General features: G+C 41.8%; 1 protein-coding gene across 3 annotated transcripts in view; it reads left to right on the plus strand.

The window, feature by feature from the left end:
• Positions 1-202: 202 nt before the first annotated feature.
• The window catches only part of CAP2 (cyclase associated actin cytoskeleton regulatory protein 2), a 74,546-nt gene continuing 49,962 nt past the window's right edge, over positions 203-24,786 (plus strand). The window contains exons 1-4 of one of the 3 annotated variants that reach the window (XM_075416890.1): positions 203-554; positions 3,969-4,091; positions 11,539-11,663; positions 15,306-15,406. In XM_075416890.1, coding sequence (XP_075273005.1) covers positions 11,540-11,663; positions 15,306-15,406 — 225 coding nt within the window. In that variant the 5' untranslated portion in view covers positions 203-554; positions 3,969-4,091; position 11,539. Of the gene's footprint in view, positions 555-3,968; positions 4,092-6,049; positions 6,074-11,538; positions 11,664-15,305; positions 15,407-24,786 lie in introns of those variants that run through there. The other 2 variants (XM_075416889.1, XM_075416891.1) reach the window with 2 other exon arrangements.

Here is a 24,786-nt window from a genome sequence, read left to right on the forward strand (position 1 = left end):
CCCTCGGCCTTTCCCGCCATGTGAGGGGTCTGCCGGTTTCCAGCCGGCCCCGCTCTCCCTCCTCAGTGTGGGCCAGGCCTGCGCCCGCTCCCCGCTCACCCGAGCTGTGCCCGACGGGGAGGCTGTGGGTGCCCCTGGCCCGGGTGCCTGCGCTCTCCCCGGCCCCTCCGTGACGATGCTCCGGCGCTGCCATTTCCTCCCAGGCACCGCCGCCGAGAGACACCTCTCCCTCTCCCGCTCCCGCTCTCCATTTTCACACTCCACCCACTTTTTGCTTTCTTTCTCTCATCTCTGCCACCGTCTCTCTCTCTTTCTGGACTTGTCTTTATTTGGCACTCCCGGAAGCTGCCGGGCATTTCTCTCCGTGCCTGCCCGGGCAGCTGATGTGACTGACTGACACCGGCTCCGGCTGAGGAGGAGGAGGAGGAGGAGGAGGAGGGAGAGCAGCGGCGAGGAGAGGCGAGGCGAGGGAGGGGGGAGCGAGTGACCGGCCACGGCTTTTCATTGCAGAGAGGAGAGGGAAAAAAAAAAGGCTACACGGGTCATCAAACCAGGTAAGTGAAGAGCAGGCGGCGGCGGCAGGGGCGGGATGCGGGGAGCGGCCCGGCCCGGGGCAGGCTGGGGCGGGCCCGGCGGGGGCCGTGGGTGCGCTCCCGCCGGCGGAGGCGCGGAGGGGCCCGGCCGCGGCGGCGGACATCTTGGGCAGGGGGGTGGTGATGAGGGGACGTCTCGGGGCTGGGGGCTGCGCGGCGGCGGCGGAATGGGGTGAGCGGGCAGCGGCGCGGGCGCTATGTGGGTCAGGGCCCCGCTCTGCCCCTCGGCTCCCCCTCCTGTCACCTGCGCCAGGCTGCGCACGGAAAGCCGCCCCCGCCCCCCGGGTGACAAGTGCGAAGGGCCGCGGGGGGGGAAGCCGCGATCAAAATACCACAGCAGGTGGGGGATACTCTGCGGGGCTGAGCCCGGACCCGCCCCGCCGAGGCCGCGGGGGGTGCTCTGGGCCGTGTCCCGCCGGGTCCCGGCAGCCCGGCTTCCCCAGGGGTTGTTAAACCGCCGCTGTTAATCGCGTGAGGTGATCTGATGCTGAGGGAGGCAGCTGCGGTGCTGGTGGGCGGCTGGGCCCCCGCTCCTCGGCTCCCCCCGCGCCGGGAGCCGGGGGTGGTGTACGCGGCCGAACAGCCTGCGGGTTTAGCCCGGGTGAAAGGGTTAAACCGCGCCTTAGGACGAGGGAGCCGAAGGCGGGACGTGTACCTTCATTTAAAAACCCCTAAGGGGTCCTGCCCATGGAAGAGGGCGTTCCGCGGGGGCAGGAGGAAGGCCGGAACGCAGAGCTGCGAGCCCGAGATGCTGCGCTTTGCGGTAACTGGGCGCGGGGAGGGGGGTCCCCCAGGGAGGCACAGAGCCGAGGAGAACTTGCCATGACCCCGCCTAAAAATGTAAAATCTCTCCTTTGCTTCGAGGGTTGCGATCAATCCATACCTCAGCATCACAGGATCAACAGCGAGGATTTTTATCAAGTAAAATTCAAATTTCATAACGCCTAAGGCAGCCTCAAAGACCATCTGGGGAAGAAAGGTTTCATTACGTGCATTATCTGAATGTGTTTGTTTTCCAATGATGGAAAATGTTCTCAGAAAAAAACCTACGCGGCGGCCAGTCCCTTAGGAGACAGTTGGAAGGAGCCTGTTTAGCAGGGGGCTGGGTGGGTTCTGTACTGCAGGTTTTTATGAATTTATTCCTGAGCCAGGCAAAGTGGCAGGGGTTCATGGACTAACGTGTCGTTGTTCTGTGAAGCTGTAATCAGAAACTAGTCCTACTCAATGTAACTTAAAAAATTACTTAGAATAGCAAGGGGGTAGATAGAATGAGTTGAAACTCAATACAGTACTCTCAAAGCTGGCCCTTTAAGATGTTACTGCGAGTCGGGTATCCTAATTTATGCAAATTTTATCCTAGCATTTCCTTTTAATTACTTATTATGCAAATGTTAATAAACTTCCTCCTGATTCTATACATTTGCAACACAAGATTTCATAACACTATTTGATTCTATTCTGAGCAAGTTTGCATAAAAACAAAGGCCACCCTCCTTCTGTAGCAAAACCAGGCACATACAACAATATGGCCCTTCTTAGTCTTGGGCGTAACAAAAACGCTAGTCTTCAGAATATTCTTACGATTTGATGCCTCTTCTGCCTCAGATAAATGCTGCTCGGATGTGGAAGGTGGACAGGCTCAACTCCAAATGTAATGAATAAAATATGTTTTCTCCATTAAATAAAAATGAAGAGGACGTGCATTATTTACTGTTACAGTAGAACCAACCTATGACATGTTTTCATTATTCTTTGTCAGCTATGGGACTTACTTTAGTGGAGAAAAGTACTGTGTGATATACCATAAGGAGCAAGGGAGCAAGGGTACTAAGACTACATGTATTAAACACCGCCCCCCGCTATCAGTAGATTTTCTAATCCCAGTGTATAGTTTTTATTAGCCATGTAAAATACGTTTAGGACCCTAAGTTAGGGGGAAAAAATAAAAGAAAATTTCCCCAGGACTAAAATTCACAGGAATCTGAATTAGCAGGTATTGGAAAAGAAGCGGAGTGCAGTAAGGAGGGCTAGGAACCAGAGGGCTTGTGTTCAGCTCCCAGCCTCGACATTGACTTGCCACATTACCTGGAGCAAGTCAGATATCTTCCCGTGTTTCAGTCTGTGGCCTGTCAGCAACAATAACGTTGCAAGTGGTTTGAACTCTAGAGAGAAAAGTGGTGAACTGCCAAATCTGTTAAAGAAATATTCTTTGTGGTTCTGCGCGAGGTTTAACAACGTGTGCAACAGCAGCAAACTCAATAGTTGCAGTTGCTGCCTACTAGAACATCTGACTATATGAAAGAGAACATTCTTATAATGCTTATTGGGGCAAAACCAAAGAAACACCTACAATAAATCAGGTATAAATTACTGCAGTTATTCAGCTATTTTATTATGAACTGGTTAAAAGATTTTGATTGATGAAGCACCCCTAATATATATAAATAATTTTAATTCCTTTCTCTAAAATTTTACATGCATCTTTTGCAATAGGGGGAGCAATTCAGAACTTGTCATTTTCTTGAGGTACAGTCAGCTCCAGTTGCCTGCATATTTTTGAAAAAAGAGTAATTTTGGTAGATATGGTTTACTGACTCTTCAAATAAGAATTAGAAATTGCTCTGTCTGACCCACAATTTTTCAGAGAATAGCAGGCTAAAGAAATTGCTTGTAAAATCCAAAATACCAGTAGTAGTATGATGGGAATCAAAGGCTTAATGCTTTTGTAGCATATAGTAAAAAAAAAAAGGTAAGGGCTGAAGTACATAATTGAATAGCGTCGTATTTTTCCAAGAAGACATCCTCAGATCCTATGCATTAAAGTTATGTTTTGTATTAGTTTTAATACTTAATTAATTGCTTTTTGGAAGGAATGCAAAGAATTATTTACATTTCCATGTGTAATCCATCATTGTTTAGAGAAGACACAGCAGAATAATTCACCTAACAGCGCTGGGTTCTCTAAAGCAAGCATGGTAGAAAAGGCTAAATTTACAGGCATCTGAGATGGGTCCAGTTTGATCTTTCTGAGCTTCACGATACCTTACACTGAAACAGAGGAGAGATAAACAGCCCAATGTCTCAGATCTTGTAAGTGAGCAAGGTTGCATGAATTATCATTAAAACTCAGGACCTCTAAGTAGTAACCAGGCTACAGCAGGAAGCAGAAAGGTCATTTTTAGTAGCAAGTGGCCCATTTCACCCCGAATCAGAAGCAAAGGCACAACCCATTGCAATGCCAGCAGTATTGCAGAATCAGTGGGCTGAATTTTAGAATGGGAGATGGGTGAAGACCTGGAGTTTTTGTGATCAATAAAGATTAGAAACGAGCTGCAGAGCAAAGGGACTACTCAAATGGCACAAAGTTTGCTTCAGCCCTCCAGGCTGCTGCCATGCTGGAAGAAGTGCCACGGGATGCAGGCTGAGCGGGGCAGCCACGATGAGCCTGAGACCATCAGACACAGAGTGCTGAGATCGTAATTGCAGCAGGGTATTCTGGTAAGAGCAAGAACTTGGCTAAAAGTAACTTGGCTGAAATCAAGCCCAACTATTCAGGCTGTGGTGTAATATGGACATGCATGAGAAGCAGTGTGAGGAAGTGGTGTGAAAGGCCACCCTCACAGCAGACAAAACCATTACTAACCTTGGTACTGAATGACTCTCCAGTCTCATCTTTTCTGCAGAAGTAATTTCATAGTTCATGTTTTAGTGCTTGCACCACTATTTGGTTTTAACTTTCCCCCTTTGATGTTCTCCTTTTACGTCCCAGAAGTACTGAAACACCCTCTAAGGGTTTGTACATTGTGGAGTTTACCCTTCTGGACAGTGCAAATTCAATTTGGTTGGAACCATAGCATAAAGAATCTTACTGTTCAGTTATTATGAACTGAAGCACTTCAGTAAAATCAATGCCTGCATGCAGTATTTTCTCAGTTCCGCAAGGCAGCCTGCTTACATACAGTAATTGGACTTATGACAGGTAATTAAATGGCTCGTATGGCCTTTAGGATGCTTGATTACATGCAAAGCACCACACTAATACATAGTAAATGAGGTGACTAAGCACATTGTGTTTCTGTTGATTGGTGATATACTAAAACTCTTACACTTCATTGGAGGCACCAAAGGAAATAAAACCAAGACAAACGACTATGAGCAGTGGTGACATAAAAAGGGAGCACAGAAAGAATCGGAGAATGTACTTAGAAACTGGGTTGCCTTGGTTATTTTAAGTCAATCATGCTTACAGACTGTTAAGTCTTGACTGCTTCAGTATGCCATTAAATAAGGAACTTGTTCTCTGTGATCACGAAATCGATAAGATAGGCAGAACTATTCAGCCATGGATAAGGAGCTCTTCACAGAACTTACATATAATTAGAAAGTGAACTGATATTCCAGGAGATACTAAACGCATACGTGAACACATGACATATTTTAAAGAATTCATATTAAGTTATCAGAGGCCTAACCACAGTCCATGCTATTATTACATTGACTTGTAAACACACCCTCGGCGTGTGCAGTTGCTCACCCAAAATTATGGGACTAAACTGGGATGTGATAAGAAATCTAAAATGTGTCAACAGTCTTAGGGGTACTTGTCAAAATAGGGATTGTTTTACAAAGCAGTTTGGTAATATTTTTAAAATAGTGGGATACAAAAATGCCTGAATTCCTTTCCTGCATGTTTTTGTAGACAGCAGCCTCATCACTGGGAGAGGGAGAGAAGCAGAGGAAGAGGCAGAATGCGAACAGAAGAGTCTGCTTTGTGGTACCAACAGCATAAAGCAAGACAAAGGAAAAACCGTAGGCTACATGGAAGAGGCGAAACATGAACCTGCTCTTTCCTCTTCTACACAAAAATCCTTTTTCCTTACAAAAAAGAACCCTTTAAAAACAGAGGGTATGCCAAAGAGAGAACTCCACAGAGAAGATAATTTAGGTAGCACACTCTTACACACAGCAACAGAGGACTAATTTGTAGCATATAAGTGGCTTCAGCACACACATTGAGCTATAGACAGAAATATTTTATGATGAGTATACTGGAGCCAGCCAAGACTTCAACTTATTAGTGGAAGTGGCACACCCATCGACAAAAAGCAGAAGTCACGCAGACATTTTTGTCTTTCTGCTCTTCCAGGTATACCACTTGTCCATTTTTACAACAACAACAAAGTTGTCAAAATTCTAATACTGTTAGATACACAAGACTATATAGTTTACTAGGATAAAAAAAAGACATTTTTTCTCTATATTTAAAAAAGCATTGCTTCCAAAGGAGCTTGTGGCAGATCTAGGGCCAAAACAACAAAAAAAGGTCATGAAAGGCTCTGGTTTGAAACCTGAATCATTCTCCTCACACAGGGCTTTACCGAGAGGTCTTCTGGTTTAATCCGACTTGACATCAGTTTGACAAGCCTCTGTTTACATTCCTCCCATACAACTAATGGGAAACAAAACACAAACCATAGAAGGTAATGTTTCTGTCTGCCTACCAACACACACTTTCTTCTAACCAATACTCCCTTGCTTTGCATTCTCCACCCAAAATCTTAATATGGTAGTAACCCAAATAACTTCAGGGACTCCTCGTTAGCCACTCAGCCAGGACCAGGCTGCTCCTGAGCTCTGCCTGGGAACAAGCAAGCCCCGAGACCCCAGACCAAGGGGTTTTTCATTGTCTGGACCAGATATGGGGGGCAGCAGGAATATGGGTCGAATGGCAAAGGTGGCAAAAAGACTGCCTGCCCAACACAGCTCAGAGTTGGTACATACATTTGAAGGGCGGTGTAGGAAAGCTAGCCATTTCAGGCTTAAGCTGATTGTTTTTTTTCAGAAATGAAGTGCTGTAAGATGCTTTTGTAATTTGAGGGGGTGTTCAGGAATGCATACGCATTTCCCTCCCTTGATATATATTAATATATATTGTAAAGTATAGCTCCTGGAGGACACAACACTTTGGATCTATGAAACGTTCATAACTGGCTCTCTGATAGTACCAGCTGGCAATCTAGGTTTTTGTATATTTTATTTTGTATCTCAGTAGCGATTTATTAAAAGACTATGAGAGAAAGCACATGTGCAGGCTGTTATACTTTCAATATGATTGTGATTTTCCAAGCAGTGTAGGAATGTTAGATATAATTAAAATGCCGCATTGCTGTCTGTATTCTGTTTTAGGCAACGGCCTTTTTTTGTCAGAGAGGAAAAGCAAAATCCAACCTGTAGCATCTCAGATGATGAACATGAGTGAGACTTGGCTTAATTTTTCAGATGCTGATTGGATTTGGAAGGACGTACTTAGGGGAAAAAAACAAATAAATAAGTCACTTCCTTTTAAATTAAAAGACTGCTAGTAAGTAAAACAAACTGTGGAACTTTATACTTTCTGTTGCTGATGTTTGTCAGACTAATATCATAGTTTACAGGGTGGCACCATTCCTGTGTTCAAAACTGCCATTTTTACATGCCTGATAAGTCATCATATGTTTATTTCTTCCCTTTATGCTACTATACTGCTTTTCCCTGTGGGCTTGTTACTGCTTGTTTCTTCTTGAGATAGAGCAATATGGTCCTCTGTTTTAAGTCACATACAATGATAACAGGCATAGTACCTGTGTATTTTGGCTTCCAGTTTGACTGCTATTTGGGATGAGAATGTCAGGGAATTTTAGTCTACCGACAAGTTTTTTTTCCCTTGATAATAGATAAATGGTGCTTTGAGACAGCTGTCAAATTGTGGAGAAAAGCAGTGATATTCTCCCAAGGCCTGTCTATAAAAAGAGATCTGCTTTTTTGTCTTCAACATGCCTTGTTCCACCTGGGTTTGGCTTCACTTCTTTTGGGGAAGAAACGACAGATGGTAGTGCTACCACATGCCTTCATAACTCCCCAAAAAAGATGGCACTAACAGTAAACAGGGCAGATCTGTGGATCCTCCCTCTTCATTTCTGTGCACAAAAGACAGTTAACAATGTCAACATTTAAATGATTGTCAGTAGATGTGGGTTAACACCGTTCCTGGCTTGTAGTTGACCTTATTTTCAGTGAAGGACAGCGTACTTCTCCACCAAGAGAGCAACTAGATACAGGATTACATGGGAGTTGAAGCACTGTTGTTTTTAACTCCTTATAGGTGGTCAGCATCAGCTCCTGGAAAAGATATATGATTAACCCCAATAATCCACTTCAAGATCAAAGCTTTAATTAAAATCCTGGTAGAGATGAGATAGAGAATCTGTCTTGATGTAAAAATGTGCTTTATGGGAGTGGAAGCATCCCACAGATGTATTTACATCCTCCTTATTTTCATTAACATGCAAAGATTTTATTTCACACTCTAAGTAGACCAGTCTTATTATTTATTTATAATATAAGCTCTGATGCTATATTGCACAGACAGCATCTTCACAGAGTCAAGCTGTACCATTTGTGTTCTGACTCCTTTTGAGCTGTGGCTTTGCCGTGTCGGTTTGACCAGGCGCGATGCAGTGTGGAATGACAAGTAATCAGATGAATGGCTGAATATAGGCTAAGAAAATGCTGAAGGTTGTCATAATATGAGCCAAATATGCGAATCCTTGAATAGAGGCAGAGATGTAAATGTTTAGATTGAGAGCGGATGAAGAGAGTTGTCATGCTGTTGCTCAGTGGAGTCTTCACTTCAGAACAGTAATATTAATTCCAGTCCTGTTTGTAAGATCATAGAATCATTAAGGCTGGAAAAGACCTCTAAGATCATCAAGTCCAACCGTCAACCCAACACCACCATGCCTGCTAAACCATGTCCCGAAGTGCCATATCTACCTGTTTTTTTAACTCCTCCAGGGATGGTGACTCCACCACTTCCCTGAGCAGCCTGTTAAAGATAGATACTTAGTCAATTGATGGTAAAGTGAAGTGTAAATGTGAGGTTATTATGAGTATAGCTGATTTGCTCTTGTAGCATAATGGCAAAAGTATACTTGCACTTTACTCATACACGACGGGGATACCTGTGTGTATACTTATATGCACACATATATATAAGTATAGGTACAAATACCATGTAGTCGTGAATATAGAATTATACAGATAGAAAGGTAGGTTCAATGTAAACATAATGATTGAGGAGTTCTTAAGTGTAACATTCCTTACAAAAACAATGAAAACCTGGCATCCCTAATTTTATGGTAAAAGTGGTTCCTACTTCTGTCTAAAAAGATTGCAACAATGTATTATTCTGTGATTGCCTCGCTGGTGATACCTGCTTTTGGAAGAACAACATTGTAGTTCTCCGGCTAATGATAACAGAATAAAGAGGTGCAGAACATAGTGAGCAAATGACTGTGTTGCAGCTGGAAAGCGTTGCATAAAAATATCCATAGGGTTATTGAGTCAGGTTTTGAGCTTCTGACACCGTAATCCACATTCTTAGCATCTTACAGAGGGCAGTTTGTTGGGTGGAACGTTACAAGTCTGATCCACCTCTGTTCATTTGTGAGATTCCTCAGACCTCCAAGTGTGTGCAGTCAAACATAGTGGGTTTGTAGTCAAACAACTGGCTCCTTCCACAGGCAAAAACAAGCTGAAGAGGCCAAAAAGTAACAGGTCTTCCAGATAAATCTGTACGTGTCATCAAGGAACATTTTAAGGCAGGTGAAAAAAAAAACACCTTCCAGACTGTATCTTCAAATAAAGACAAGCAGGAACTATACTGGAAATATACTTTGAAATACTGATGAAATCAGTTGATTGTTAGTATGCTATGCTAGGCCAGCCTGATTTTAGACTGATTTAAAACAGAACTTTTAAAACAGACACCATTTTAGGCTTTAATGTAGCAGGGTAAAATGTGAGAAGAATATATCCATGGTATTTTTGAAGATTAACAGTGCTTTATTTTAAGAAAGATTTAATATTACAGAAGTTTGCATATTTCAGAAGCTCTCCTGATACCTTCATCTCATTCCTGCCAAGATATTTGTAACCTTACAAAAAGTTAAGGTGTTTTTTTGAAAAATTCATGCATTTTTTTCAAACAGAATAATGCACATTTTCAGCATAAGCAAAGAGAGCCCCTCTGTCTTTTGACAGTGTTTATATGGACATCATATAATGTCATCCTTGTTTGGGGGTTTGCTTTTTTATTTAATGTAAAGAGGAGAAACCCATAAATTCCAGACAAAACTTTCTCATGAGAATGGTTCTCCCTAGGGTTTCTCACTGTTAGATCATCTGCTTCACTTTTAGGTCAAACACAAACCTCATTATAGGGTAAAGTCTGAAGGTCCCACCTTGTTTGACAGGCAGCATGACTCAGTGCAAGAGCTCTGCCTGTGTTTCCACAGTCCTAGTGGCTAATCTTTTCTTGCATTTGAATTTAAAAAATGAGAAACAATTATTATTTTTATTCATAAGAATTATTGATACTAATTTGTAAATCAAAACCCTTCTTTTCGTGTTACTTTACTTTTTAATGATAACATTTAGGCATTCCCCCCTGGGTATGGGGACAGTGAGGCAGCATTGTTTGTTTTGGTTGCTAGTGTTGCATAGTGTTGCGCAGTTTATTGGAATTTACCATCATGCTTTGATATTTCTAAAATACTAGCACTTTTAGCAGGCTGTTCCTCAGGAATTACTACATTTACACATACGTTCCAGGTATGCCTAACCTTTCAGGTCTACAAGCCATCCAGCAATCAATGTCTTGTGGCAGAGCGGCCCAGGGTAGGGACCCCAGAAAGCTGCCGGCTGCCTGCTGTCCTCAGCTGGGGATGCGCGGTCCCCCGTCTCCCCGACTTCTGCACATCACAGTGCTGGGCAGGGGATGCAGCCCTAGTGCAGGAGCTGAGCTGGAACTATTCACAAGGATCGTGTTAATCAAGAGCCAGAGAGCATCCCTCACCCCTGACTGCATGTCACTTAGTGGAGTAAAATACTTGCAACCTTAAGTGGGGAATGTGCCCATTAAACTTGTTGCATTAAATGATAAGGGCTTTAAACATAGCTTTGTCTTTGCTTATGTAACCATTTCTCAGCCTGTAGTGTATATAGCACTGTGTTCCCTGAGACATTGGCCAGTATTCAAAACTGTCAATGCCTACACTTCCTCACATGTAAGAAAGCAGATAATCACGTTGTGGGGAAAGAAAGTAATGTGTGAGCTGTTAAAAATTTAACCTAATTTCTATTTAATTTTAAATGAAAAAGCACTGTAGCAGTACTGCACAAGCAGGCCCCTGTTGTTTTTTTTTCTTTCCATAGGTTAATTAGTGTTTGATTAAAAAGCTTGGGAAACACTGATTCACATCAGGTACTTTCATAAGAAAAAAATTAAGTGATGGGAAATCAAATCAGAAGAACAAACAGCAGAACCTTCTTGACTTCTTGTGTAGTTTTCAATAAAAGTGGTGCAGTCTTACTACAAAGCATAAAAGACTGAGGCAAATTTCAGAATGTACCTTTGCAAAAGTCAGGAGGTATACATTTAAAGTCTGGCTTTCAGTCAAGTGTTAATTCGGTCTGTATTTTTGCCTCTGTAAATGGCCGATGCAAATCATTGTAGGCATAAGTTTTTTCTACTTGCATTTATAAATATTTCAGTCATCTCAATATCTGACTGGGAGCAGACATATATTTGTCATAAGTTGTCCACATATAGACTGTCCAAAGCTACGCTAGCAGAGGTTTGAATCTGCCAATCTGCTGTTTACAATGAAAAACCAGGGCTGAGTACTGATCATATTCCCTGTTGACACAGAAGCAAGTTACCACATACCAGCTGCTTTACTGCAACTGCTTATATGCCAGAAAGACAATACCTAAAAAAATATACGAGTTTTACCATAAAAGCTGACAAAGCCCCAAGATGAACGGAACTGTGTAACATGAAGTAAAGCATGGGCTTTACTCAGAGGGGTCTAACACTGTTTCTATCCTTAATGATTTTTTTCAGAATGGCAGAGACTCATAGTTTGATGGAGAGACTGGAGAAAGCAGTGACTCGACTTGAATCATTATTTTCAGATTCACACAGATCTGGTGGAATGGAGTGTGATGCCATCAATGGAGTCAATGGAAGTAAGTCTGGTTTTTTGAAGTACCATCTCTCTGTTGTTACAAAATTGCAAGTAGTGCATGTGTTTGTTTTCTAAGAAGGAGTGCAATCCCGCCCCTTACGAATTCTGTATCAAAAGGAAGTATTTTGAAAAATGAATTTAGAAATGTCATGTGACCAGCTTAGTCATATGCATAATTCTAAATTAATATAGCCTAGAAAATTCAAGACTGGACTAATCTCTTAAATACACTGTCCATATTTCAAGCTTTTTCACTCTTTCAATTTTAGCATTTATATTGTTGATAACTCGCCAGATGAAAATATCTGCTTGAGCCCAATTAGCAGAAGAAATGAGACATCCCCTAAATTTATAGTGTAAATATTCCTGAACAAATCAGCAATACAAACATTGAGTTTATTTGCCAGCTCTCTGAATTTCACCATGCAGACACACTTCATTTAATTGTTTAATATCCGTAATCAAATATGAGTTAGTTCATAAGCATTTGCTCACTAAGGGCTGCTACATATCCATGGCCTTCTGTTGTTATCTCTTGAGCTTTCTGTTCTCAAATGGATCTCCGAAGCACTACATTGGAGAATACACCAAAAAAGTCTATATTCATTTATTCACATCTTGTCACCAAATCAGATTTTTTCACTTCTTAATTTTTTCGTTGTTCCTGAAATTTACAGCGTAAATAACCTTATAAATGTGGCAGTTCTAATGGTGATTGAATAGGGGTGCCCTTTCCTTTCTCCAGAGCTTGTTTTTTCACTCAGAACACCAACATACATCCCTTTGTTAGCTTCACGTCCTTTGCTGTCTGTATTCCTTGGCCCCTTCCTGCCTTCTCCAGAGAACAGCATGGACTCGGTTGCTGCGCAGGAGCTGCAGAACAAGCAGAAAGTTGCAGGCAGCTTCCTTACTGACGCAGAAGCAAGTCAGTGTCTGTCAGCCGCTGTATTGTCTCTATATGCCAACCCTTACCCGACAGCACATGCGAGGGACCTTCCCGACAGCCGTGTGTGCCGTGGCCCTACACACTGGCAGCTGCTGTGGAGCAGCCGACTGCAAGCAGCCTGTTTCTGCGGCAGCAAGGGAGCGTCTTCCCGCAGGCTTCCGCAGCAGGGGAGTCAGCCCAGCATGGCGAGCTTCAGCAGTAACATGCTTGCAGTCCAGAGAAAACCTAGACAGCTAGCAAACCGTAGCAACGTCATGGGCAAACACGATCTGCGTACAAACTGACAAATCAAGCAATCATTGCTAGGAAATCTACATTTTTAAAAAATACAGGCTTCAATCCTGTAATGAATCTGTTTAGATGAATCTGTATATTAACCCAGAGCTCAGTACTGCAGAGCCAGGGCTGCTTTCAGAACAGGAGATGAACTCGCCATGTGAGGTGCTTCCACAAAAATTGTTGCATCGCGTCCTCAGCCTAACCTAAGAGCTCAATCAGGTGAAAAGATTCACACCCCGGGAAAGCAGAGCCTTAAAACCCCAACAGATCCCTAGAAGAAACCAACTGACGAACCTTGTTGGAGGGAGGTTACAAAACACACCCACTGGGAGACTACAGCAAGAAGCTGAGATGAGCAGCACCGTGGAGCACTTGCCAGCATGCCCCACATCTCCCGTCGGAGCTGTCTCACACGGGGACACAGGAATTAGCTTTTGCTGATTTGGGTTGATTTGCAGACTGTGCCAGTTCTGCAGTTTGGGGAACTAGTACGCATATAGTGCCACAAACATCATGCTGTATGCCTGTGTTACTGTGCTTCTGCAGACGTTCATATAACCTCCACGGCTACTGCAGAGTTGACAGGCTTAGAGAACAGGTACCTTTTTCTTTTTCTCCTTTAAAACTGATGCTCAGCCAGAGTGTGACCTTTTTTAAGTCTCTAGTGGAAATGGAGATAATATTGCTTTCTTCTAGCGTGTGCCCCTCCCCTAAAAGACCATTCCATCATTAGAATTATTACAAAAAATCACTTTTCCATTAATACTTTTTCAGAAACAACAAAATAATGAGGAGGATGGGAGAACTGTACCTTTCCTGGTTTCCTAAATGGCATTACGACAGCACGATTGCAAACAAATCATTCAATTGCTCTTCAGGGTCTACAGCAAATTCTAGTAAATGCTCCTGGGAGTTAGCTGTATTGAGTGGTAAAAAATAGCACAGTTGCTTTCTAGTTTCGTGTAGGACAATTGCCATTTGGTGAACTATTTAAAACTCTGCTCTAAAGTAAAAGGTTGCAATGATTTGCTTGGAGACATACACAGATTTTGACAAAGAACATAAATGGGCTTTGGAAAGCATCTCCACAACTAAAACCTTTTGTACACTAGGTCGAGGGGTTGACACACAAACACTTAATATGGAAGAAAGCCCAGAAATTTCTCAGAATGAAAGGTAAGTGACATCAAGACAACAAAAGGAGCCTTGAATCCCGCCTGGCTGGCTAACTGCACTTTTTTTTCACACAGGCCATTGCAAACTCCAATTGCCAGAGTCTTTCTTTTTTCTGTCAAGGAGCCAGATGACTCTTGTGGAATAATGAGGGCTTTCAAGATTATGAATTTGGACACAATTGTCATATAGTGCCAAAAGGTTAAAGCAGACTCTTTGGGGAAAGTCTGGTACCTCTTCAGAGCAAGCTTCAGGCTTTATTAATGAGAGAGAGAGAGGCTGGGAAGAATTTTAACTTGGTCTCTCAGATGCTACAGAATGCCATAAATTCACACATGCGTCACTCATGCTGGACCTAGCAAAGGTTCTGAGGCATAGACAAGACATGAGGGTATGTCAGGGAGTAAAGGGAGGGCTAGAAAGCATCCAAGGCAAGATTGCTTTTGCTGTCTTAAAAGGTGCCACATGATGACATTTAGAAGCAAGGTGCGTAAGAAACTATCATCTGCATTTTCTGATTGTCCGCTTTATCAGAAACTGCTCTTCATACCATATAGAAAATAGCATTTTTGTTCGTTTGTTAGAATGTATAGCATACATATAGTCAATGGAATGTGTTATCTAGAAGACTTGTTTGAGCTTTCTTTATCCAGTGACAGTTTTGCAAGGTCAGACTACAAAATACAATTACAAAGCCACATCTCACTGCATAAATCCACTGTCAACAGATTCTAAAGACTCTTACTGGAAATTCAATTGCTTATTATTAAAAGCCACTAAACAATATCAAAATCTTCAGGAATGGGTGGGTGGTATAAAAATAGTTGTTCAGTACAGTGCAGATTCTTTTTACGGGATAATATTTGTTTTATGTACAGCAATAGAATTTTGTGAAGACAATCATGCTTATCAGGCCACTAGGCCTTTGAAGGGCTGAGAAACGTTTATTTTAGCATCTGTTATTTTAAGACAAAAGACGCTTCCGGCTACATTATAAAGAGTAAATTCTGCTCATGCTCCTAGCACTTGGGTTCCACGAAGAGCAGGGTTTTTTTGTTTATAGACGGAAAAGAAATCATTATACATCCTTTAACATTGATTTCACAAATCAACGGGTATGGCAGAAATTAAGTTACTGCAATTTCCCCTGTTTCTATGGTATTTCTCCTCCATCTGCCACAAAGGAATGTCCTATGCGTTATGTACTAAATGAACCTCTTATAATGGAATGCTCTTCTTCTGTAGGCATAGCACCATATGTTGAAGCCTTTGACAGGCTGCTGAATGGAAGCGTTGCTGAGTTTCTCAGGTACAGCAAGATGCTTGAAGGTGATGTGAAGACGCATGTGAGTATTTACTCAGATTTTCTCCCCATGATATAGGTGTACAAGTCTTGGAATCTGTGTGATCAGCCTTGATTGCTGAATAGAGCAGAATCTAAATAGCACTACTCTGAATTATTAGTTCTTGCAGTGGTAATAACCTTGCATAACACACTGAGCGCATTTGGTTCATGAAGGACAAAAGGCTGTATGGATTCATAAGAAGAGACTGCTTCTCTTCTACAGCACCAAAGGCTGAAAACCATAGTATGCAAAACGTGTAACTATTCTCAGTCACAAGCAATTTGAATTGTCCTGTTGGCTGCTAAGCCCTTTGCATGACAGGGACATGATTAAGAACACGAGTCGACAAATGAGCAGCAAACAATAGGTGGGTCGAAGCAGTGATAACTTCTTGTTGGTTGTCTTCTAAGCATGTGTATGATCATTCCAATTAATGTAGAGATTATGTTCTTTTTATTGTTTATTTTTATTAGTCACATGTCTTTTGGAACAACACAACAAACTAAAAATTGGGTATGTCAGACATTTAAATGACACTTTCTTACCACATATGCCATAGCAAGGAAGTACTATGCTATCATTTTCATTATAAAATTACTTTGCAACCTTATAATATCTTGTGATCTCAGCTTGTTTATTCATTTTATTTTTTAAGCCTGTCTTCTCTAAAATTGGTGGCAATAAATGACAAAGGATGGACTCACCAACAGCTTACTAATACAGATTTTGAAAAAAACCCCCCACACAAAAGAGGTCAGTTTGAGCTGGATCGTAGGGAGTGTGAAGCTTTTGACTTTTCTTAGTAGATCCATGCCATCAGGCCTTTCTCCATGTGTACATTTCCCAAATCATTGCAGCTGCTGCTCTACAAAACAAACACTGTAGCCAGAAAAACATGCAGTCCTACAAGCTGCTGGGATTTATGCTGCAAGGCCAGCATAAATATTTTGCAAGACAGCCAAAGTAACCAGCCTACTAGCAGAACAAGAGCTCTGGGATTATTCTGTGAACTGTGTTTTCTCTGTGGTGTTCTGTGTTCTTGTTGGTAGGGTAGAGTTTCTGGCCTGGTTTGGCCTAGAAAACTGGAGGGAGTAAGGAGACTGGGCAATTCTAGAGGATCTTTCTGTTTCCAAGGAAATGCTGCACTTCCTTCTTATTTGAAAAACCCTTTTCACCTAAACATTTATACTGTAAGCTACTATATATGTACTTTGTTCTTAAAAGAAATTAGGGAAAATTTAATAAACGGGGGGGGGGGGGGGGTGGAATTACCCACCTAACTGAGCAGAGAATTGCTCTCTGAAAAGGTTCTGTTCTGGCTTTGGTCATTAGATTCATTAGACATCATTATTTTACAGTTGATTTCTCAACAGCCTAGATCTGAAAGATACAGAAATAGCTTTAGTACCAACACTAAGCAGGGGAAAAAATGGCATTTAACATTCTAAATGACTGAAACCTTTTTAATACACACTATTAGTAAATGTTTAAACCAGTAAGTGTATTAATTTATGCATTTGTCATGATTTGATACTCATAATTGAGTCAGTATAAAAGATTATTAATAATTTATCTGCCAAGTCTGTGAATAGTCCCTAGCATATTGTTGATGATAGTGTAACACAAACTGTGATAAGGAGTATTTGTTAGGACTATGAGATTAGACATAAATAACTTTCCCTTACATAAAGAAACCGGTGATTCTGATTGCAGCCTATTAAATATTCTGAAATCTTAGATTCTGAATTTACATCATGAAGCAGACTGTGGTTGCCTTATGCTCATGCTTATCACTGAGGCAACATCTGTGCTTTACCTTAATAAGTGAAACAAGGAGCATTTTTCTTCTGGGTGTCTTATAGACCATGTGTCCTCAGCATTATACTCACAGCTGCTGTCTCTTTCACATAATGAACTGAAGGGGAGTTTGTATTTTATTTCACAAAACACCTGTTGCCTAGAAAAACCTCACATACCTGACTGACCAGAATGGTAATACGAGAGAAAGAGAGACTTCGTATTATGCTAAAGAAATGAGGGATTTAACATGATGTGTTTCGTGCTGATTGCTGTAAGGATTGTGGTTTGTGCTTCTGGCGAAAGGAAGAATACAGCCATAACTAATGTCTGTTAGGGAGCCCCGTTCCTGTTTTTTCAGCATGCTGTACTCTGTATAGTCTTATTGAAAGAGAAGAAAATGAAAAAAAAAACCAACTTATAGCTAGCTCCTGGCTCTGTTAAACACAGCAGCACAGTGGATTTTACAAAGATTAGTTTATCAAAGAAGAGTCTGCTTAGACTCGATCTTGAGAGCAGCGTATTTCTCATTCAAATTACAGTGCGTGCAGTAGTGAATCTCTGAGGTCAACTGCGTTAAAGAAATTAACCACTTCTAAAACGACAGACAGAGAGAATGGCTGGGGTTTTTATACTTGGTCTATTTAAAACAAATTATCCTAAACAGCTGAGATCCTTCTCCTGTCTTGTCACTGTGGAATAAAAATCTGGTGATTATGTGGATATTTCTATGAAATGCAAAGTCCCCTACAGGCACAGATTTTATGAAACCACTTTCTGCTGTCCATATCATAATTGTAGAGCATGTGAAGCCAGTGAAAGAGTAAGTATGGCCAGGACTGCTGCCAGCCAGCTGTCTCTGGCCTGACATACTGGCGTCTTGGAGGCTGTCACCAACTATTACAGGTTATAACAGCCCTGAAGCTGATTCACCATAGAAATCATAGAAATCATAGAAAGTTTTGGGTCGGAAGGGACCCCTAGAGGTCATCTAGTCCAACCCCCCTGCAGCGAGCAGGGACACCGCTAACTCGATCAGGTTGCTCAGAGCCCTGTCCAACCTGGTCTTGAATGTTTCCAGGGATGGGGCCTCCACTACCTCTCTGGACAACCCATTCCAGTGTTTCACCACCCCGTGTGCCACCACGTGTGCCAACACTAAACCATTCTTCTGTCAGAATGAGGGAAATTCAAAAGCAGTATAAAATAGACTGTGGGTCTACAGCGGAGGACTTCTCTTTTGCCCAGCAGATAGGGTAGCACTGGCTGATTTCTGGATCACAGGAACTTGGGGCCCATCACTTTGCCCAGATGTGTCCCCCACTACGGAAAATGTGCTGAGGATGACAAGGAAGCTGGTCAGGTTTGATGTGCTCTTTGCCCTGTCAAAGCAAACCAAGATATTAGAAAGCCAAGAAGCAGGCTTTTGTGATGTGTTTATTATGAGCTTCTTCACATTGTTTTTGATTATGTGTTATCTCTAGTGGTGGAGTACTTTGGCTTGAGTCTGAGTAATGTACCAGATGAGACATAATGATAAGAAGAGAACATACTAGTTCTACAGGAGAAGGACAGATAACATAAAATTTCCATATTTTAGTATTTTACGTGGTACAAAGCAGAGCAGAATTACAGCCTTCCTGTCAAACATGCAAACTAATACTTGCCTTTTTTTAATTGTTTATTTGTAGAAATATTTTAACCTCCCAACACCACCAGTTGAAAGAACAGACTGTCTAAGTGATTCAGTTATGTTCCCTCTTCTCTCGTCCAAGCTATTTAACTTGGAAAGGAGACCTTATAGCAGACTTCCAGTACCAGAAGGGGGCCTATAGGAAAGATGGGGAAAATATTTTCAGCAGGGCCTGTTGCGACAGGGCAAGGAGTAATGGCTTTAAACTAAGGGAGGGTAGATTTAGACTAGATATAAGGAAGAAATTCTTTACAGTGAGGGTGGTGAAACACTGGAATAGGTTGCCCAGAGAGGCAGTGGAGGCCCCATCGCTGGAAACATTCACAGCCAGGTGGGACGGGTTGCTCTGAGCAACCTGGTCTAGTTAACGATGCCCCTGCTCACTGCAGGGGACTTGGGCTAGATGACCTCTAAAAGTCCCTTCTAACCCAAAGCATTCTGTGATTCTATGACTCTATGACTCTAGAAATATGGATGCCTTTTCCCTCTTCTCTTCCATCAGCTTCCAGCTGCTGAAATGCAGAGCTCGGACAGACAAGCAACTACATTGTGGATTTGGAGCATTTGGAAATAAAAAGGCTATTGGTTAGCTTGCAGCTTGCTGCTTGCTGGGAGAGAGTTTAGATGCAATTCATTACGTCTATGACTACTCCAGCGGACCAGCAATTCACAGCACGTTATCCAGTCTGCAGGGGTTCTCTGTGTGCGTGCACTCATTTGTTATCATCGTGAGCAGGGGAAGCAGTGTTCACCCAACAAATGTTGGTCGTATGCACATACCCACAGAGTTTCTTTTCCTTATCTGTTGCATGAAAGCAATGGCATTCTCCTCTCCTCCTTCCAGGCATAGTCCATGTAAATACAGACAGACAACTGAAAGCAGGAGTTCTCTTTTATGAGGTATATATGCACTTCGCAAAGTGCAGCTCTGGTTTGGTCTGTCAGTGAAGCTTAAAAATCCTAGCTTCCTCATTTTTTCCAAAGAGTAATTATTACACATGAAATAATAGCTATATCTTGTCTTTTCTTGTAGGAGATGTTGAAGAATTAGTCAATGACTTTCATAGCCCTGAACTTTGAACAGGATGTGCTGCTGTCTGTGATGATACACCAAAAAACACTTTTGCATGTTATCTTACCTAATCTAAACACAGACTATCAAACCCATTATTTGACTGATTCCTCGTTAACAAGGCAATTTGCTTACAGGGCAACAGAATGCACAAGTGTACTCTCGTGTTCATCTTTTGTGCCCAGAGGCCGTGCGGTTTTAAGCATTGTGTTGAAAGTTGAATTAGAGCTCAGAGAGGAGGATGATGTCAACATGCCCAAAGAGAAGCTTGCAGTCTGGCTGCCTTTGCATTTCTGTGATTGGTATTTTCTGCTACATGAAATAAACACCAAACCAAGTAGCTACCACAGGACTGAGAAAAACAAAATACATAAAAAAGAGTAAAAAGAAGAACATTTTTTATGGCATACAAAATGCACTCAGCTGAAAGAAAGAGACCAAGTGTAGTACTGCTGTCCACCAAAAGTGAAAATAACCCAAATAATCATCAACCAAAAAAGCAACCTTGGGAATCTATCAGTATTAAAGTTGATTTTGTAATGCTAATTCAACTATATTTCTCACCCTATATGTGTACTACAAGATACTTCATAATATAAGCAATAAAGAATGTTTGCTTCAATGTGACGAGAAAGATGGAAATGCAATATACACAATGTAGCCAAGCGACTAATCCAGAGGAAGTATCATTTTTAGGAGCTTTGCAACTTTTGATTGCTCTCTTCCAAAGGACGACTTCACTTGTGGGCTAGGGATTGGATCTGGCTTTCAAAACAGTCACGATCTATTGGGTCAGGTGCAGTGTTGTGCAGACGTGGGTGCATCTGTCTGACTGTAAGACACCTGGTTGGGAATAAAGATGGTTCCTGAGCATGAAGAACCTATCCATTGCGAGTCTAGACCAACAGCCCCTGAAAGAGTGGGAGTTTTTCCATTAATTTTGTTGGGAGCTGGATCAGGCTGTTAGTTTCTTGACACTGACCTTGCAGTAAGTACCACTTGCTTTTCTTCTTATTTAAAAAGGCAAGGAAGAGACAGAAGTTGAACAGACTCTATTGAAAAAAACATGCCATGGTGGCCAATACTGGGCATTTAGTTGTGTATTGCTGGCATAAGAAAAATGCACCTGTAAATCTAGTGGGGTGGTGGTAGGAATACATAATGAGAACATTCCATATGGCATTCCCTCAGTCAGAAACATAAGAAGTCAGGAACACAGTCAATGCTGTCAACAGTTTGCATGGGGCTTTGCATATGGAGTGGGTCCTGACTAAACACATAAGTAGCTGTGTTGATTTCAAAGGAGTGCAATTGATCAGGGACCATTTTTTGGGTAAGGGTCTAAAACTATTGGCCCCTAAAAGCAGGGATCATATCTGTGTGTGGTTACTCAGTACAGTGGGATTTTCTGATCTCCAGAGAATGCCAGGAAAAAGGCATCAGAATGATTTCAGTGGGAAACCTTACATACAATGGGAAACCAAAGAAAACTCCATCATGTTTGCCCAAGAAAATGTTAAAAGATAACTTGCTCATATGAAAAAAAAATCCGAGAGTGAAGGGCTCTTTGATGGACCAGGTGAATTCAGAATAATATCTAATGTTCAGAGTAGATTTAAGGTCTATGTTGTACCAATTAATTTAATTAATGATTGGAGCAATTAATCAAGGCATACATTGTATTTTCAGCCATTTGAAGTCTAAATCAGAACTGATCATATGCTCTATCTCATGCTAATTTTGCTATCTAAAAGTTCATCATTGAAGCCCTTTAAGAGCAAATTTGAGTCTACTGACAGGAAACTTGTTTTTCTCGGTGGTTTTTGAGGAGAAGTGGTGTATAGACCTAGAGGCATAAGTGCCCCACGGGTTGAAAACCACTGCGTCAGCTTAACCAAAAATTATAAGGTGATAAAACTATGTGGCTAAATTAGCTAGCTAAATGACAGGTAGCTTTAGTGCGTGGACCAGCTGCACTCACAGCCACAAATACAGTGTGAGAACCTCTCAGTGAGCCTGTTGCAAGGTCACAGTGTAGGAAACTTGCCAGTGTAAAGTAGGGAGCATCTTACTAGGGAGGATTAGAGACATGGAGCTGGTGCAGATCCAAGGTCCATGAGGAAGCCTAGATAAAATAATCGTACTTTTACATTTTTCTCTGCTTCAAAGCAGTCCAGGATTGGGAGGGCATAGGTGGCAGTCATCTCAGGCACTCAGCCTCCAAACAGTGAGGTCTGTGGTTCTCACAACAGTTATTTCCAGTGAACCACTGACAAATTAAACTATCTGAATCCATCGGGAGAACTAAGACAGAGGATAAGAGAGACACTATCCCTGCTTTCATCATCAGCATGAACCTCTTGTCACTGAAAACTCTCTTTACTGGCATCAGGGCTCATGGTTCTTATTTCTCTTGCAAAGAATTACAATTTTTCAAGTTGGAGTAGTGACATTATTTAAGCCCATTTATTTCAAGCTGAGAAATATTTACCCACTAATATTCTTTTGGGTTTTTTTTACTTTTTTTTCTGTTTTGGGACACACAACTCCCATGCTAGATTGATGTCATTTGTTGCTACAGGCTATGAGCAAGTCTTTTATTAATTTTCAGTCTCATTCTTTCTGAAAAGCATGTGCACACTCTTTTCACTCATCCTGCCTCCCCATCCCTGACCTGCTTTTATTTTGCTAGTTGGTGGTTGCAACTGTTTTGAGTGTATAGAAATGCTGGGCTTGGAAACTGAGAAGGCTGTTCATTGTAGTCAGCAAAAAAACAAACAATGAGCTCAGAATCTGGCTCTTCAGTCAGTTTCTAGTAAAAAGGAGTTCAGTGAATAATGAGAATTAAGCCACAAGGGAAACCAATGCACAGTTTGAATGTTGTTTTAAATAAGCTGGGAGTGCTGTCAGGAGTGATGAGGTTCAAATGTGGCTACAAATGTGTATTGCCTTGTTTTATCCAGTATCAATTGCATGATCAATATGGCCAGATTTCTGAATATTGAAGAGTCCATTAGGATAGATTAAACCATGTCACTGGCACTGCTAACTTCTATTGGTCTACTAACATCCATAAATTGAACTATGTATTTCCATAATTAATCTGAACTGCAAAGCAGTTCATTTTTTGCTATTTTGTTTTGTAAGTTTAATTATATGTGTTATTCTAAATCCCAGAGCTATAATAAAAAGATTGAAGTAGATCTTCAAGGCTGAAACATTTCCTTCTTGTTGCTTTAATACATGGTCAGATCTGCTTTTCAGTCACATCACTGTGCATGTAGATGACTTCCTCGCCTTTCAGAGAGGCTGAGGCGCCCCTCTCCAGGTAAATGAAGGCTTTTGGTATTTAGCACCTCTGAAAAGGAAAGCACAGTCCAGGTGGGAGTAAACTTTAACTATCATTATAGATTGTCAGCTTTAAGCTTTGAGCTTCCTTCCATGTTAGCACATTTTGATGAAGGTCTGGGATTCTTTCAAGGTGATAAAAGTGGAAGCGAAGTAACAAAGAGACAGATTCTGGCACTTTCGGCCTTTGAGTTGCTTGCAGGGAGCTCCGTGGGACTACTTGCAGAATGAGGTGGGCAGTGTCACCAGTTGTCCTGAAGTGTGTGAGAGGCAGAACATGCACTAAGCAATTTCCATGCAGGAACCTATTTATCCAAGATCTCTCTTTAAAGACAGTGCAATTTCTTAGGAGTGGATGGTTCTACAGTATTTATATCAGGGAATTTGGTATTTGTCAGACAGAGAAAGTCAAGAAATCAGCTCCTCAGTAGGGTGCCCAGTGAACACTGCCAGAAAAATATTTATGAAGTGATACCTCAACAAGTGTTGTAACCTTTTTAATTTACAGACATAAACACCTGAAGTTCCTAGAATGTGTGTTTGTTAAATCAGAGGCGCATCAATGACATCCTAAACCTGTGAAACCACAAAGCCTTTTCTGAAATTTTCTCAGCGTGGATTTGGTTCTTCACTGAGAAGGGCTTCTGAGAGAATAGCTGGGGATAGAGTGAGACTGCTTAGCAGCAGACCTCAGGGGCAAAACAGCCCGTCAGAGAAATAACCGGAGTGCTGCAGCCAGTGCAGGCAAAAGCACGTTCGTACAGATGGCAAGGAGACCTGCAGGTCCCCGAGATCTCTGTGGTTGTCTGATGTGCTGGTCTACAGTGTCCGTTCCATGTAGGAAATGTAGGTTTGCCTTTCCTCAGGGAAATGAGGTCTAATAATTCCTCGACACAGGCAACTACACCCTCCAAATAATTCCGAACTCAGATGTCCATGGGAAAAAAAAAGGAACCGGAATTTAAAAAATGGTTGATCTTGATAACAGCCAAAGTTTGGACTACATCTATTCTGTACATTGTAAGTGGTTCCTATTTATTTAAGGAACTAATGCACACTTTCAGATAGACAATGTAGCTTCAAGGAATGGTAGAAAATAGAAACTTTGAAAATCTGTGAAACTTTAAGGTACACATTTTCTGTTCCTTAATGAAATCCTGAAATGGGCCAGTTTTCCTCTCCCATATCTCTCTGAGAATCCTGCTTGCTTTTGCAGGCTAGTTGGGACGAAGAGCTATAGGAGCTCTCTCAGGAAGATTGTGGCTAACTTCCATAAATGCCGATTGCAAAAAAATTACAAGTTTGTCATGGCATAACCTTTGAGATGTGATACACAGGATATTCCCGTAGTGTCATTAGTTAAATTAATCCTCCCTGGAAAACTGCATGCTTTTCTGAGTTGTCATTCTTTTACAGTGTTAGCTTTTCACCTCAGGAGTCCTGGGGACAAACTGGTGACAGGTCAAAACC

This window comes from Opisthocomus hoazin, chromosome 3, assembly GCF_030867145.1.
Source record: "Opisthocomus hoazin isolate bOpiHoa1 chromosome 3, bOpiHoa1.hap1, whole genome shotgun sequence".
NCBI lineage: Eukaryota > Metazoa > Chordata > Aves > Opisthocomiformes > Opisthocomidae > Opisthocomus > Opisthocomus hoazin.